Source organism: Gavia stellata, chromosome 1, assembly GCF_030936135.1.
Source record: "Gavia stellata isolate bGavSte3 chromosome 1, bGavSte3.hap2, whole genome shotgun sequence".
NCBI classification, from domain to species: domain Eukaryota; kingdom Metazoa; phylum Chordata; class Aves; order Gaviiformes; family Gaviidae; genus Gavia; species Gavia stellata.
Genome location: NC_082594.1, coordinates 96,011,026 through 96,028,598, shown reverse-complemented (window position 1 = coordinate 96,028,598; position 17,573 = coordinate 96,011,026). Strand labels below are relative to the sequence as shown.

At 43.3% G+C, this 17,573-nt stretch overlaps 1 protein-coding gene across 1 annotated transcript in view; it reads right to left on the bottom strand.

The window, feature by feature from the left end:
• Positions 1–305: 305 nt before the first annotated feature.
• LOC104251402 (amine oxidase [flavin-containing] A) overlaps positions 306–17,573 on the bottom strand; it is a 45,021-nt gene continuing 27,753 nt past the window's right edge. The window contains exons 5-15 of the mRNA XM_059817878.1: positions 16,245–16,336; positions 13,315–13,456; positions 11,314–11,463; positions 9,794–9,953; positions 8,403–8,499; positions 6,788–6,841; positions 5,802–5,859; positions 5,271–5,368; positions 3,686–3,797; positions 2,153–2,215; positions 306–1,660 (exon numbers count right to left, since the gene is read on the bottom strand). Coding sequence (XP_059673861.1) covers positions 1,505–1,660; positions 2,153–2,215; positions 3,686–3,797; positions 5,271–5,368; positions 5,802–5,859; positions 6,788–6,841; positions 8,403–8,499; positions 9,794–9,953; positions 11,314–11,463; positions 13,315–13,456; positions 16,245–16,336 — 1,182 coding nt within the window. The 3' untranslated portion in view covers positions 306–1,504. The remainder of the gene's footprint in view (positions 1,661–2,152; positions 2,216–3,685; positions 3,798–5,270; positions 5,369–5,801; positions 5,860–6,787; positions 6,842–8,402; positions 8,500–9,793; positions 9,954–11,313; positions 11,464–13,314; positions 13,457–16,244; positions 16,337–17,573) is intronic.

Below are 17,573 nucleotides of genomic sequence, written 5' to 3'. Positions count from 1 at the left end.
TGCCTGAAGCAGTCCCTCCCTCTGGAAAGGGCTTCTGGTTTGGAGCCCACCAGCACCAAGGCTGAGATTAGTCTGCACTTACGGTGTCTACAAGGTTTTTGTACAAAAATGAGAAGACACATGACCGTGGTTGAAGCACAGGCCAGGAGCGAAGTCACCTTGGGTAGGTAGGTATTTCTGTTGGCGTATACATATGGATCACATTGAGCAGAGGAAGTGGCCACTGCATGTGATGTGCCTAGTAATTTAACACAGGTGCAGAGAAACGCCACCTTCCACAAACTCACAAAAAACAACACGAGAAAGAATTTGAAGAAAAGTTTATAGAAGAGCTCCTCTTATCAACGTTTCAGGACTATTGAAAGGCACATTTCACCCATGTTGAATGACAGTTGAATTCATGGACACATACAATGCTCACATTTCATGGCAAAAAGACCGCATAATGATGGTACGTTGTGAAACATATATTCCAGACTTCAGTTAAACACTAAAGTGATTATTTTAAGTGTGTCATGTACATAATAAGAGCAGAACAGGCAGATGCATCCAATTACTGTAATTTAGAAGGCAGTAATTCAAGCCCCAGATATATCTCTCCTTATTGGAGGAAGGCAGTACAGATTACGAGCAAAACAAGGGGCAGCAAATTGACAGGGAGCCAGGAGGCTGCTGCCATTTGGAAAACAACAGCTAGCATCTGCTGCAAGTTGGGAGGGGTTTTAACTTTGCTAACTCATTTCACTCCGCTTCAACAACGAATGGCTGGGCTGGATCAGATGCTCTTGGGCCAGGAAGCAATTGAGAGCCGTGCCACGGCCGCACCGCACCGACGCAGGCGCCCTGCAGAACAGATAAGCGCGAATGTTTGCTCGGTAGCAGGCAGAATAAAGTCCACTCGCGCTTCCTCACCGTTTAGCGAGCTGCTTCATGGTAATTACCTCTTTTCAACCAGCTCGTGGTTAAATTTCATGTTGCGATGATTAATAATTAATCAAATGCATTTGAATATTAATTTGGCAATTCTACATCTGACTGGCATGCTAATCTCTTTTGTGCAGCGGGGATGTTACGGGAATAACCTTGGATATTCTGAGCTTCTAATTGAGGTGAATACATAAGGGCATTTATTATCTTGTGTGGTAAAAAATAAAGCGGCGAGTGGAAACAAATGCATTCTCCAAGGCCTCTTTGCCTTTTGGGAAAGGTGTGATCTGCATTTTGCTTTGCCTATATTAAGAATATACCATCGATATTATCATGTCCAATCAAAACAAATGGGCAAGGAAAAGGCAAATTTGAAAAACGCCCCCACAGTTGATTTATTTCTGTTTCACTGGTAGCAATTAATTATGCATTAATTATGGTACTAAAAAGAAAAATCACAAGGAGAACAACTTTTGCCCTTTCCAGCTGTCTGTGCCACTTCTCTCTGAAAATAACACTCATCTGGTAAAAGGGAAGAAGAGGGAGTATGCAGCTTCCGCTGGACGTGTGGTCTCCACTAGTTTCGCGTTAGTAGTCCCTTTTTATAGGCAAAGAGCCCCGCAGCTGCCACAGAGGCTAAACACACAGTAGAGCTAAGCAGGCACAGCAGTCCCGGCACGGATGGCAGATTCCTCTCCCAGAAGCTGGTGGTGAACGGTCGGGCTGGGACATCCTGGGGGAGAGAGGAGATTGTACCACCACAGGGTCTCCCTCACTGTGTGAGTGGGGAGGCAGCAAATGTCTCCCACTGGGCCAGGGAGATCACAGGTTTTCCCAAGGACCAGATTGGGGGTGGGAAGGAGGGTCAGAGCTGTGAAATGCTTATTTTCTGTCATCCTGGACAGCCAGAGGACAGTGCAGGTGAAGTTAGTTGTGACTGAAAGGAGGTTATAGTTGGCTTAAAACCATGGTCTGGGACGGGGCAGAACTAGGCTGATTTCCTGCATTTTGCAGTCCCCCAGGCTCTGAGATCTTTGTCCCTGGTTCTTGGCCATCCACCCCTTAGACAGAGGCAACAATATTTGAAAAATGAATGAATACCATCATCATGTAAGGTAAGCAAAACCGTGCCCGGGGGCAGGCCCCATAGGAATCGCAGAAACAGGGACCGCAGCCTGACCGGGGGGTGTGCCTGACAGGGTGGCAACAAGAAAGTCTGGCTTACCTTTGACTCTGGCTCTGGCATCCAAATTTCATTCTCTGAGATCCTCCCCATACTGTGCAATATCTAGAAGAAAAAATTATTTGTACCATGTGAGAAAAAATTAAAACCCACGCTACTTTTGGTTTTGGAAAAGCAGAGCAAGTCAGAGCAAGGTGACATTGATAAAAGGCATAACTATAACTAGCTGAAAGTGCCTTGAATCAGAAAACGTATAGTGATTTCTCTGTTTATATCAGCAAAGAGAAAAGAAGGAGGCAGTTTTGGTAGTTTATGTAAATAAATGACAGCTGGTCATCAAACAGTCATGTGCCTAACCAGTGTTTTAAGGATAAAAGGACAGTTTCACAGAGTCATTTGTAAAAAGTAGGACTTCACTTAGAAATCCACAAAAACTACAGCTTCTCCAGATGTTTACTTGAAATTTTTTTCTGAGTACAAGCAAAAATGCTTTTTTACATGACAGTTTGAGAAATAGCAAGGTGAGGTTACCGCAATGCACTCCGGATGCAAAGCCTGTTAGAAGTGATGCTGCTTGGATCACAAACTAGAAAGAGGAGAGATACAACTCTGGGTCTTTCAAAGCATACAATTACGAAATTATCTCTTGGCTATTCAGGCAGTACAGCGGTCATCGAGGATTTTTCTTGAGAATAAACTGATTGTAACAATCATGGAGTTCTCAGGGGCAAATGAATGTCTCCAGAAAAGACAGCTTTGTAACTAATGCTCACAGGCATGGAGAAAAGAAAAGGGAAATTAGGTGACTTGAAACAGAGCAGGTAATGAGGATTATAAGGTGAATATGACGTTCTGTCAAACAGAAGCAAAGGGCTGATCTTCCCTTAAAAACCAGCTCCGTAGCTCTGCCATACAGTAGTTGTAACTGTAATGTACACCTTTTAATGTTTTTTTTTTCCTCCCTCCAGACTGTTGTAAAGGGGTTTCACTGTGACTGGGAACCCAGCCCAATGCGTGTCATTCTGAGGAGATTTAGACATTATCAGAGCTGCCCATTATGAATTCATAAAGCTGAGCTAACGGTACTCTCTCGTAAAAGGAGAAACAGAAGGGATAGATCAAAAATGAGAACAATGCTCAGATTTCCAGATTGCTGCATAGGAAATAGCTGCAAGAATTTGTAATGACTTAAATGACTTTTAAAACATACAGTGATAATTTGTTAGAAATTGTGGTAGTATATCTAAGGGCAGCATCAGGTTGGAGGGTTTTTTCTTCTAGACATGAGGTATATGGCTTGAGCTTCGTTTTAAGTCTCCAGTGCAGCAACACACTGCATAATGTTCTGATTTGGGTGAGACTCTTGGCTTCACTTTAGTCAACAGCAAACTAAGTAAAGTTTTTTTTAAAAAAAGAAAGGCTTTGGTTGACATCCTTTTCCGGGATTCTTCCCCATCAATTCAGGAGCCTCTGCACACTTACAGGGTGTGATGCACAAAATCACACCCTCCTAGTTGTACTTAATCCTTTTTAACCTTTTAATAGAGATGTTGAAAGCAAACCAATGGTCTGTACCTCTCTGGCTGCTCTCTCTCCTGCCTGTACGGCACCCTCCATGTATCCACTCCATTGGGTAGCTGTCTCTGTGCCAGCAAAGTAGATTCTGTCAACGGGCTGGCGAATGATCCTTCAAAACAAATGAAGAATGTCAGATGACAAGTAACAGGAAGGTGATGATCCTTCTAAAAGCAATTTATAGGCTTTGATGGAGCGCCTAACTTTAGTTCTCCAGAACTGCTGCAGACCTGGGCTGGGGAGCACGGTGCAATAAGCTGTCCCTGCAGGACCACCTACCTGCTTCTGTACACAAAACTCAAGATGTGAGAGAGAGAAAATCTAAGGCATAAATCAGTGTGCCCAGCTTCCGTGCAAAATAATACGAGCCTTATTTTAGTGCTGGGATAAGGGATAATCCCAACAGCCTCCAGAAATACAGTGCAGCTGATAGATTTATGTCTTCTGCATGGCAGTTTTGTTGTTATCCTGCCATTACAATGGGATGTGAATAATGTTTTTGCAGTGACAGGTCACTAATACCAGCTTTTATTTGGGGGTTGGATTTGCCTGACTGCAAGTCTGGCCAAAAGGGGATGGCAGCTGAAGGCCTCTGTATTCAGGGAGTCACATTCCCCTCACAGGGTCATATAAGCCAGCCCCTCAGCCGTGCAAAGCTGCACAAGTATCCTGGTCAACCCAGCCATAGGTAATGAGCTTCCCTCTTCCCATTGAGAGATGTACTTGCTCTAAGGGCTCCCATCTAACCCCCCATAAGGTTTTCCCTGTCTGCCTGCCACCAGGTTCCCCAGGTCAGGGGCCTCACCCATCACTACCCAAGTGTTCAGATAGATAAATTACAGCAGAAGAGTCTGTGCATGGGATGACTTCTTCCCACATGCATCTTGGTACAGAGGCGGGTTGTAACTCTGTGATGGACATGCTAAGGAGCTCATGCTGCAATGTACTACATGGTTTATCTCGTCTTTGGCTATGGATACAAGATTTGTCTGGTTGTTCCTGCTACATGCTGAACTGTGCCTTCCACACACTTTTCAGTGATATACCTAGTATTAACCAGTATTATCAAAAACATTCCTTTAGGAATACAGCAGTTCTGCATGGGGAGGGCATGGGAGGCTTTGCTGGGTGGGAGGTACGACTGAGTTTTCATGTAACGGTATTATGTCTTCCTCTCATGATGTGACTCAGAGGGCAGTCACCTGAACCTGATGCTCCACCTACACAGTCAGTGGAGGCTCTTCATCTGTCCAAGATGTGTGCCCTCAAGGTCTTAGAAAGCATTAAAGGGATCTATTGCAAATACTGCGTAGTGGAAAATACTGTAAGTAACCTAGTGGGGAAAGGCTTCCTGGCTCTAGCAGGTCCCTTTGTGACTGTGCTTTGTCTCCTTGAAAGTCACAAGAGAAACCCTGCTATTACTAGAATTAATAGCAAGATCCTTGTTAGCTGGGGAGTAGGGGAGCGGAAAGAGGGTTGGAGTTCCCCCAATATGCTACATATGCCGGAAGTTTGTTGCATAAGGTATATCATTGCACATAGGCTAAGAAATGTAAATTAGAAAGCAAAGTATTCTCTGGTTTACCTTCCATAAGAATACATTATGCCTGGTGGGAAGTAGGCTGTGTAACAACCCCCTGAATATTGCTCCACGCTCCAGTTCTTTTCTTCATAATGCACAGGCTGTAAGTATTAGCAAACATTAGAGAGTGAAACAGTGGCAGAGAAATTGGAAATAAAAATCAGATTTCCTCTGAAGAGGGAAAAAACAGGCTAAGGATACCTGTCAAAGGAGTGCCATGTCATCTGGCTAATGCTATCTATCTGCACAAAACAAATCTTTGCACTTTTACAGAAGCACTAGCCTCCCATGGGAAAATGACAGGACAAATAAAAGCATGCACTGCCTTCTCTTTTCTTGTGAAGAGTGAGACTGGCAGCTCTTTTCTTCCTGTACTAGATGCTGCTGCCCTCCCCTTGGGAGTACAGATTGTATGGCACAACATGCAATTTTAGGTACACATTTTAGGTACCAGGAATTTTGGCTTCATCTTCCAGAACAAAGGAACAACAGATTACTGTACAACAGAGGTGAAAACAGACATTCATTTCTTACATGTAAAGCCTCTTCCATCCCCATTGCCTTGGCATATGCCTCACAGATCTTCTTCTTCCTATATGAAAATAAATTCAAAGCCGGAAAAAAAAAAAGAGGAAAAAAACCTCTCAGCTATTGCTCTTCTTATGAAAAAAAATTACATTTATTGCAATACATTGGAAAGGAAGTTGGGTTTGGCTTTGTTTTTAAGTCTGATTTCAAGTTCTTATCTTAACGACCATATTTCAGATGCTGATGCCTAAATGTGATATCTAAAATGGACCCAGGGAATGGGAAATGAAGGTTGATTTTGCAATGAGCTCTGAAAAAATAAATTTTTGTACAGTTATTTTAGGATGCAGAGCCAATTCATTCTCATGTTCACTGGTGTAAGACCAGAAGAGAAAGCAATATAAATCAATTAAATCCCTACAGATTTACTATAGCTGAGAACAAAATATGAGCTGGAGAATACTACTCACGTTCCCAAGGAGACCTCTTTCCCTTGCATGTGTACCAAAAACCACATTTAGAAAGTACTGTTTGTTCATTTCACAGACTAATGGAGAAACCATACTGTTGTAAACATGGAGGTTTAAAAATTTTATCACCCAGTCTGAATGTGAAGGACACCCAAAACTACACATGTCAGCGCTCCCTATATCCCTGAGGTGAAGCATCATTCAGTGGGAATGCAGTCTGGGAATGTCTTTGGAAAAATCTTCTCAGTTCACATAGAGATACAGAGCAGATAAGTCATAACATGGAAGAGTGGGCAGGACTTTGAAACTCAGAAGTATCCATAACTGGATGGATAATAGCATTAGTGTCTTGGCCTGTTTATGCTAAAAGCTCAATTTTTGCCCCAATTTCCAGTCTTGGTAGTTGCACTGAGCATGTGTATACGTGCATATGCACACACATATACACACACATATTCCTGTGGGGAAGCATCCCATAGAACTGACTTATTTCTGAAATACTTACAGTTTCTGAACTCTTACCTCTCTTCCTTACTGAGATGGGTCAGCTTAACAGCCTTTCTCGTAAGGATGAAACTGAAAAGAAAAATATGGCAGATAAATATCAGGCAGTGTCAGCACCCCAGCTGATTCGCAAGCTCTTGCTTGAAATGACTCTAAAAAAAGACGGGCAAAGCACTTTACTGGTACGTAATGGGCTTGACATTTTTTCATCATACCTCATCACTTAATAATTACAGGTCACACAGGTGAAAAGGCCTGTGCAGGGTACCCTGGGGAGTTAATCAAAAGGGAGAGCATACATTACGAGGGAGCAGGTGCAGAGGACTGTCTGGCAGCTACCAGATGAGAAAGCTGTGGATTGCAAGTGCGTTTTCAAAGCTGACAGCACTGGCCTTATTTCGCTCCGTGGGAATGAACTCTCCATCCCCACTGACTCAGGAGAGCAAAGTTATACCCAAAGTGGGCAGAGAGATGACAGTGTCCAGCAAACTAGTCTCAACTGCCTACCCTCTTATACCTAGGTCTTATCCAAACGGACTGAGACTCTGAGTTTTCTTGAGCTTTTGAAGTCTCGCAGGCAGCTGGCCATACCGCTGTCCGTGTCATTTGGTGTTAGTAAGTGATGGGAGCTTGCCGCTCTGACAAGCACTGCACAGTGTCATGGATCAGTCCTGTAAGAACTGGCATTAATATTTATTCAGCTTGAAGGAAACAGATTTGGTGATTAGTTCATCCAGCCTTAGTGGAGATACTTGGGGGATGAACTATGTTCCTGAACTCTTTTAGAAAGTTGCATAAATCCACAAAGAGAAAGCAGTATATGTTTGCCACGTGGGGTTTGGAGGAGGCTTATTGCTCTAAGGTCATGTAAGTTTTTAAGCCTTGAACATGCCCATAAACATGTACAGTTCAGCTGAAATGGCAAGCTTTCCTTGCCAGATACTTAAGGAGTAGTTGCCTAACATTTATATTGGCCTTTTTTTGTCAGTCTTACCTCAGATTACAGTGGAAACATTTGTAAAGATTGTTTGTTCATATTGGCTTAACCTATTTCAAAAGCCAGTCAATGCTGTTACATATTTTCCCATCTGTTTCTCCAAACTACCACTTTTTTACTTGGCAATTTCTTCAGAATCCAGATTTCTACACTGCACAGCTGCTGCCCCACTCAACCACCAGCTGATGTTCGTTGTCCTGCCTCAGCTCAATGGGGAGAAGAGGCAAATGAGGATTTCTTGGACAACTGCATTTTCATTTTGGCACTAAATACAAGGCCCAACATAAGCCAAATACAGGCTCACAAAGCTAGGTAAGAAAGGGATTTATTTCTAAATCTACTCCACAGCAAAAAAAAAACATTAACTGAATGCTTAAAATGAACTACAGCTGAATTCAGCAACTCCTTCCCAACCATCTCCTTTGTATTAGGCTATTTGTAGCAGAAGCTTCACCTGAATGCTTATATGGACTAGAGAGGCACAAGAGGTTTGTCAGAAGTGCTCTCCTCCATCTATGAAGACTGTGGGAGTGGGCACCACTGATGTAACCTGGCCATTTCCCCTCTTCCTCCTCCTCCCACTCCTTCATACAAAAAGAAATACACATCTGTAAGTATGGGCTAGAAGGTCCTAACCCCATAATGGCAGGGAAAGATCCATCAGGTTTTGTGTCATCTATGGTTATTCCAATTGGAGACTCTTCATCCTCAATGATGAAGGAACCACAATAACCTAGGGGGGAAAAGAAAACCAAATGATTGTCAGAGAAACTTGTTGATGATCACTGTTTCTGATAGTAATGAGGAAGGAAAATTATCCATAAAAGGAACTGTACAGTAATTCCTTTGTCAACAATAGTACCTACATGCCTGAAGTGTTTTTGTAACAGTGTCTCTCCTCTCTTCCCTCTAACTCTCAGAAATTTGGTACACAGACTTATGAAAGACATATTTAAATTCCATTATTACTTAGCAAGGAATTTCTGTGGATTGTTGCAAGTCCCTTTGGCTTTCTATATTGGGGGCAATAAACATTAAAAATTAAAGGATCTAGCAAGAGCTATCATGGTTCATTCCATGAGTAACTTTGGCCAAAACAACAGCAGCAGTAACAAAAAACAGTGTAATTACATCTGGTCACCATGGGCTCAAATTTACACCCTGTATTGATTTTGCTGATGATAAGACTGTCAGGAATGGTGTCCTGTAACAGTAATGCAGCAGAAACATGGGCTATCTAATGTAGTATCACACCAGCACACATTTCAGACGAACATGCAAAAAATCCCATGTAGATAACAATATATAAACCTGCCTACATTTCTTTCTAATCACAATGGCCAGTTTATGCCCAGAAACATGCAAAATTATATTCTTTTGATTAAGAAATATTCTTGCCCAGTGCAACTCTCAGTATCGTTACACAGGAAGTGGAAACTAATCTGTTCATACAAATAGTTTTGGAACTGGTATCAGTTAAAGCTGAGAAACCCATGATGTTGCAGCACATGGAAAAATATCTTGAGTTAAACAAAAAGCTAGCCTACTTTTTCCAGTCCTCTGAGATATCAAGTCTGTAGAACAGAGGATTAAAACCAGGGAAAGGTCTTGCTTACACCTTAAGCTCTCCTTGTCATCTGCTGTAAATTCTCTTTGGCTGCCCTAACTCTGTCCCTGGCAGGAAGAAGCAGGGACTTGCTGCTGCAGGGTCACTGCCTCTGTGCATTGCAGGTTTCAGCAATGCTTCCCTGGGAAACCTTGCTTGTTCTCTCAGTCGTCCCTCCTCAGCTAGCAATAATGAGATTTGGGATCCTATTTGGGTCTGGACTCATCTTCAGGAAAAGGTATGCACTCAAGCTTGAAAGAAGAGCTCTCCTTTCTAAGAAGCTTTACCTTTCACTTTACTGTGTGGTTGGTTTTGAGGTTTTGCACATTTAACCCCGCCTTGGACTTGCTCCCTGACAGACAGCAGAGTTTCAAAATTCACATAGCACTGGGCTCCCCAGCCCTTCACTTTCCCCACCTACCCTTCCTCTCCCAGAAGGCTTCCCTGTAGTACACCATGCATTTTATGACACACCCCATAGGCAAACGCTGAATTAACTGGTTTCTCTTTGGTGGCAGTTCTGGTTTGTAATGAATCTTCGTTGTCAGGATTGGAGGGATAGCACTGATCACATACTTGCCCTGAAATGTAAAACACAATCAGTACAGATGAGGCACCGCCTCTCACTGACCCCGCCCGCAGGACATCTTTTAAAGATGCTCTTATCAGTTGTTAACAACTTTCCCATTCCTGACTTTGCTACTTGGCTTTTCCACACAGATATTTCCAGGTGACCCAAATAATTCTGCCATTTCAGAAAAAGGAGCTGGGAAAAACATATTGTTTTGTGGTTAGATGATTCTTGACAGCTTTCCGGACACTACAGGACCAGAGATGAAACCTGGCTGGAGACATGGGGGTGAATGGGACAAGATAGATCTTATGGCAGAGGTAAAACTGCCTTTTATCATCCCCAGGAAAATACGACCCACGTTTGTCCAAATTATAAGCTGTTAAAAAAAATAAATAAATCAGTTTTGTGCACGTTCACAGGATACTACTTCAGGACAAGCAACACTGATTGTGATTTTGGCTTTCCTGAACATGCTCCAACCCTCTCACAGGTCCTGTGTCTGACTGGAGGGATGAAGGATGCTCTACTTCAGGGCTTAGGGTGACACTATATCACTACAGATGCTGCTGCCGTCAGGCGCTCTCATGATGGTGGGGCTGCTGAGTGCAGGAAGGCCATCCCCTCTGACTTTGCTGCTGCTCAGCCAGCATGGAGGGAGAAGTCTGTGGTTTAACTCCAAGGTTTAAAAATCCCTGGGGAAGGGAGAGAGTCCCTCCTCCAGGACATCCTTAGACTGGCTTCTCCGCCAAACAGCCCCTTTCCTTTCTGCTAACTTTCTCTAAATACCCTCCAAATGCTGCCGCGGGTGAAATGGGGGTCTTGCAGACTGTGACAGTCCTGCACAAACCGTCCTCACCCCTGTGGCAGGCTGGGCTCTGTGTGCAGAAGGGAGCTGCCGCCACATGGGTGCCACTCCAGGTAGTCATGCAAACAGAGCATTCCACAGCACTGCTGCACAGAGGTTCCGCCCTGGCCTCTCCTAACTTGTGACAAGCTGACCTCACAGATCTTACTAACAGCATTTGAAATGTCTTTTTTTTCCCCGCAAACCACAAACTCAGATATGAAGAGGAGTGTTATTTTTCTTTTCTTTGAAATGGTCTCAATGAGGAACTAAAATGTAAAAATATATAATCACAGAAAAAGTTATGACAGAAAAGGCAGACTAATGACAGAAACTAACTAGCAGAACACCAAGAAGTGACCTAGTCATAAATAAATCTGTAAAGCAGGTTTCACAGAGTGTCAGGGTAGTCTGAGAAATAGACAGACACAAATGGGTATGTCCTGATTACATCTGGCTAAGAGCTACAGCAGATGTATTCCCCCACTAAATGCATACTCTACTTTTATTCTGATCGAATTACCTCATATATCTCATGGTTTAGAGTCTCCACAATGACATTATCACCTGTCTGATCAATACGGACCACAGGTCGCTCCAGTTTAACTTTGCCTTTGAGGCGTTCCATTATTTTCTCTGATATCTGACCAGAACCGCCTTTAAACTTCCTCTCCTAAAAAACAAACAGAAAAGAAACACAAACAAAAAATCACCAGCATTCATCACAATGACGTTGAATATGACTTCTGCTCATAATCAAGAAAATCCAGGCCAAATCTGCAAGTACTAAGGGTGCGTAGAGGCCCAGACTTTCAGAAAAGCGAAGGCATAAACCTGAGCCTCAGTGGGGACTACTGCCTAAACCACTTTTGCAATGGCAAAAATTAGCTGGCTTAAAGAATCTGGAAGCCTAGAGAACAAACACACGTAATGCAGGTATTCTAGCTAGTATAAACATATCACTTCATAAAAAAGAGGTTTTGAGTATTTTACCCATCACTGTGCTACCAAAACCCTCATGTGTGACAAAAGCACCAACTTGCATCTGTACAGCGAAAGCCTGCACCAACCCAGAAGCAAGACAGATCTTTAACTGGGTCTGGCCTCGAGTGCAGCAGGCAATGAGCTTTATCTGTCCCTGGGAAGACACAAAGACATTGCTGTCTGGAAAAAAGCACAATCTGTGACACATATTTCCTTGAGATGTCTGTGCAGAGGCCCAGGGGAAGCACTAACCCTCTTTTATCTACCAGCCACCAGCATTACATCAAGCAGCTCACTTTTACATATAAGATGCTGGTACTGGCAGGGAGGAAAGGATCCACAAAGTCCTGTGCTGAAAGACTGAAATAGCTGCCTGAAGAGGTTTTGTAAGACTTGTCATGGCCGCTAAGTCAGAAACCCTTAGTGTTTTTGCTCAACTGATTTTGACTGGGGTGAGGGGAGAGGGGAGGATGGTAGAAACCAAGACAGCTTTCCCCATCCAGGCACAAAGAAAACAAGTGCTACTCCCAGGCTAGCTCTCCCCTCTCCACATGTCTTGTTTAGCTATGAGTATCTTGGGATTCATTTTATTTTTAATTCTTGCTGCAACGTCTAGCAGTTGCTGATGTGGGACAGCAAATGTGGCTGTGGGGCTCCTGAGGAGGAAGGCTCTTGGGTCTTGCTCCTACCTCGGGGCAGGATTAGCTCTACTTACATCCTTCCTGACACATGGTTGTCTATTCTTACCCCAACGGACAGATGCTGATGGAGACTTTGCATCTCTCCAGGCAACTTCTCTTTATGTCTCCCTATCCCAGCACACTTGGAAGGGTGTGGTACTGTCTCCACTTTTGCTGTTGGTAGCTTAAGTCTGAAATGCTGCACATGCTTTCTGAGGCTGCATTAACTGAGATAGGAGGCTAGTAGAGGGTGCCAACATACCACATCCAAATTACTTTGACAGCCCCCTCTCCCCTTTTCGGAAACTTCATCCAGCACAATCACGTAAAACTCACAATGTTCTGCAGGCAACCAGGTGCCTACCACGACCAATGCAACAGTCTGAAGTAGCTCATAAAACATGTGAGCCATGTGAGCTGCCCCAAGAAGGAAGGGCCTTTTGCTATCTACTTCCAACTCTTGTCATTAGAGGCTTCAATGCCAAAAAACCCCCTATTTCACTCTGAAGTACACTTGCTCTGAACTCTTGAAAACATTCAAATGTGCTAAGTAACCCATAGAAAACAAACTGGCAAAAAAGCATCAAAACAACAACAAAAGGACTGTTCTGAAGTGAATGCAGGAAAAAACAATTGATTACATTGTCCCAGTTTATCCCAAAGCCTAGCTAATAAAATTCCTCATTGTACAGAGTTAGCTGAGAGGGCTATTCCACCCCATGAGACCATAATTGTCACCGGTGCCACATGAACTTGGTGTTTTGCCCTGTTTTCATTAATTGCAGGGTTTTGACAGCTACAACACTCCACTTGCTCTTCATAGTTTCAAGAGAGGAGGAAGAATATGAGACATTTTGTACCTGGCCCCCATTGGTGATAGAGAAAATCCTGGCTGTGCCCCCACACTGCCTCACGTACCACAGGAACCAGAGAGCGGAGACTTCATGAGGCTCAGACGTGACGTTGACATTCACAAAGAAGGTGGCAAATTCTTTAGCAGCTCTGCATGAGGCACAGAAGCAGAAACAGTCAGTAAATGTGACCTCCTGACTGTTGTCAGGATTTTCTTTGTTATTCTCGATAAGGGTTGCTTTCCCAAAATCAGAAAAGCCAAGATGATTTATATCTGTCTCATTTTTTAGTCTGTAGCGAGACTGTTTCAATGGGTTTGTATCAGCACCTCCCTCCTTCCCAAAGCATTTACCCATTCAGTTTGAAATCCCGTTGATTTCACCTTTTGTGAAACCAAGAATCAGACATGGTAGATAACCCAGAGAAACCCAATTGGGAATCATTGCCATAAATATAAGGAGAGGGTCATCTGTCTACCATAGTAAGTCCTCTGAACATAAACAGAGTTACAGCAGCAGGAAATGAGGACCTGGCTATTCACATTTCTTTCATTTGTGGCTACAGATTGCTAAAAGAATTGAGATTATTTTGCAAAAAAGGTGAAAGGTCTTTGACTTGGATGAAGTTTCATAAAACAACATGAATTTATAATCATCTGCTAAAGGAAGGAACTTTGCAAGTTATCATCTGGGCTAAAATATGTAACATAAACTTTTATAACCTCATTTCCCTGGGTATGAAGTCCAGACACCTCTATTTCATTAGCCAGGATATGAAAACATCCTGCACGCAAGAACCTTCTGCAACAATCCTGAAAGCACCAAGACACTAAACAATTGTAGCAGGTTCAGGCCTGCGAAATGTGAAGAGTCTCTCCAGGATCAGTAGATGCTGATCCGTGACACATGACAAACAAATCTTCTTTTATAATCTTGACCCAAGTCATATAGAAAATGTTGTGGAAGAGCTTTTCTGTTTAGGGCACTATGGTTTTTAACTATGTGTAGAAAAATCTTGGCTTGAAGATTTAAAATAGCTTTTTACTGAGTTTTTGAACGTGTTTCTGCTGAGTACATCCATTAAAACTGGAGTGCCACAAAACCATTGGCAATAGAAGCAGTCTTGCAGAGAAGCGTGCTACAGGAGAGATCACTATAAACCCAGTTCTGTTTATACTCCACTGGCTCCCCAACTAAAGGGAACAGTAAAAACTAGAAGAGGAAGAGCCAGTGCAATGGCAACAGAAACGGTAGTTCAAAGTGAACAAGTTTGCAGGCAAATGGCATGTAAAACTAATTGCAAAGAAAACTACAATGCCACAGAGAGCAAGAGAAAGTCCAAATGGCTGTACCTTGTATCACATGGAGCTGGAGCAAGATTTAAGCCAGGCAAATAATTTCAAACGGAAAGTTTTGGTCGGAAGCTGCAGGCAGAGTGCTAAACCACAATCAGAATAAAAGGGCAAACAGAGCACAGCCGCACAAATAAAAGACGCTGAATGCAAGGGAGAAGAGTGTTACAGAACAGCATGGGAGCTGGCACAGGAAGTGGGGATATAAGTGTTCATATAAGCACTCTTCTCTTTGCCTTATAAAGAGAATTAATTGAAAAAGGAAAGGAAGAAAAGAGTATTTCCAGTTGTCATCACCCCATATTGAACCATGTGCCTTTTTTATTCGTGCAATGTGGTCCCTCATACACATATAAAACACACTGGCCATTTTCTAGGCAATACATCACCTTGGGCCCTCTTCCTACCAACTAGGGTTGATGCTCTGTTGGACCTGCTACTTACGAACAAGGAAGATCTGTCAGATGCTGCAAAGGTGAAGGGCAGCCTTGGCTGCAGTGGCCATGAGACTGTGGAGTTTAAGATCCTGAGAGGAGTAAGACAGACAGCAGAACTGCAACCCTGAATTTTGGAAGAGCAGATTTTATCCTCCTCAAAGACCTGCTTGGCAGCATCTCATGGGAAACCACCCTGTAGGGTAAAGAGGCCCAGGAGAGTTGGCTCACATTCAAGGACAGCTTCCCAGGAGCAGAGGGAGGGTGCACTGCAATGGGCAGAGCTGAGCAAGTGCAGCAACCGGCTTGCTGGGATGAACACAGAGCTCCCGAAAGGGCACAGGCACAAACCAGCCGTGGAGGTTAAAGGCAACAAGAAAGGTTGCCTCAGTTGCCTTGTTTCCCTCCAAAGGTTTTGGAGGCACAGCAGGCACTACAGCTGAAATAAGGAGCAGCATTTGAACTTCTCCAGAGTTTCCAGAGCCAACAGCTGCTCACTCCCCACTCCTCGGTTCTCATGCTGCATTATCCATTGAGTGACCACTGGAAAGCAGCTGCCCTCTGGCACGGCGTGCTGTTCTCCGATGTGCCAGTGGCACCTGCCTGCTCCGTAGTACACATGATGCAGCTCACGCAGTAAAAAAAGATGTATATAATAACTGCGCAGGAGAGGACATAGCTCAGTCAGAGGACATCACTCCTCAGCTCCTAGCCTACCATGGAGCTGGGGAAGCTCCCTCACTTCCTTCTGCCTCCATTTCTGTACCTGCAAGTGACCTTTATTCATACCTACAAAGCAGAGTTTTATTTACATGTTGCTTTTCCTAAAGACAAAGGCACACGTTCTCCAACTGGGTGAAGTGAAAGCACGGTGAGAAGAGCCCACTCTGTCACTCTCGTGTGCATGGGCCTGCTGAGGCAAACACCAGGTTTCCACAACACCTTTAATCCCATCTGCCAGCCAACCCAAGCTCTGCGTACCACTTTATCCTCCACAGGCCCTCACCCACCACCTGACAACAGCCCATCACAAAGACCAGTCTCAGCTCAAACACCTCCTGCTCTCTCACCACCTGCACCCAGCTATAGCCAGCTGTACCCCAGAATTTGCCAGGGAGCAGCTGGATTTCAAAGTAAGTAAAGAGTTATGTACTTGGTCCAGCAAATCTTATTTATCAGCTCTTTCATTGTCATTTTGTCCCATTCTTCAGCATGCGGAGCATCCCATGGTGCTTCAAGAGGAATCTGGAGACAGAGGCAGAATATTAAAATTATTCAGTACTGTATCATTGCCTGGAAATAGCTAGTTAGTAGCACAGAATTGATTGATATGATAGCCAGGAGTTGCTTTTGTCCCCTGCACATGGCTGTAAATTTGGAATAAATTCACTAAACGGAATAGTTTCCATTCACACCTTTGGGCATGAATTGTACCATGACCATCAAATCTGGCTTTGTCTGACCAGTGAACTACATCCATATATTGGGACTCATCCGGCCTTTATTTGTCCAGAAGTGAGGAGTCTATTCTAATTTAGTTGTCTTGGTGTCCTCTAACAGCTGAAGGAAAAATTCTTTCTCCAGTCAGAGATTCAGTCAGTTACAAGATGGGTATCTGAAGGCCCCTATGTCTCTCTGCTAACTACAGAGGGAGCAAAAATGTCTAGATACTATTAAATTATTTTTAGACAGTTAAATTCTTAATAATAATCCATTGTATATAAGTACCATGACATATAAGGACACTATCATATATTTGAATCTTTAAAAAAATACATATTATTTGATAAAAAAATGTGTAGTATCATGCACAAATACGATGCTGCAAAACCACATAAACCCGATGAACTTTGCAGGAATACAGTTAGTTATGCTTGAAGGTTATTGTAAGGTAGGGCCCCTGGTTTGCAGCCAGATTATAAGGCAACTGATAAATATTTGAAAGACAGCATGACACTCCAGAGGCTACTTTTTGCACACAGGAAGATCTGCAGTTGTACTGCTTGAATTTTGAAGGCATTTACTGTTTAAGAAAGGCATACTGTTTAAGAAATAAAATTACTATGAAGCCAAACTGGAGCCCAGCTTAGGCAGCTACAAAAAAGGATCATCCTTACTCAAAAAGGCTGTCACAGGGGAAGGGGAAAACCCCTTCTCATCTCCAACCTTGCAGAATGGTTTTCCCTGGCATGAGAAAGTACACACGCTGAGGTTCAACCTCATTTTTTTCAGATATCTTAGACACCTCCATATCTTTTTGTATCCTCTCATAGAATCACAGGCTGGTTTGGGTTGGAGGGGACCTTTAAAGGTCATCTAGTCCAACCCCCTCTCAGTGAGGAAGCCCTGTTATTTCTCATAGTTCCTGGGCAACATAGATATCTTTCCTGATGGATGTTTCTTGGTTTTTTATATTAAAGAAGCAATAAAAGAGCCTGCCAGAAACAAAATAAAACAAAACCAGATTTACTCATGGTGACAT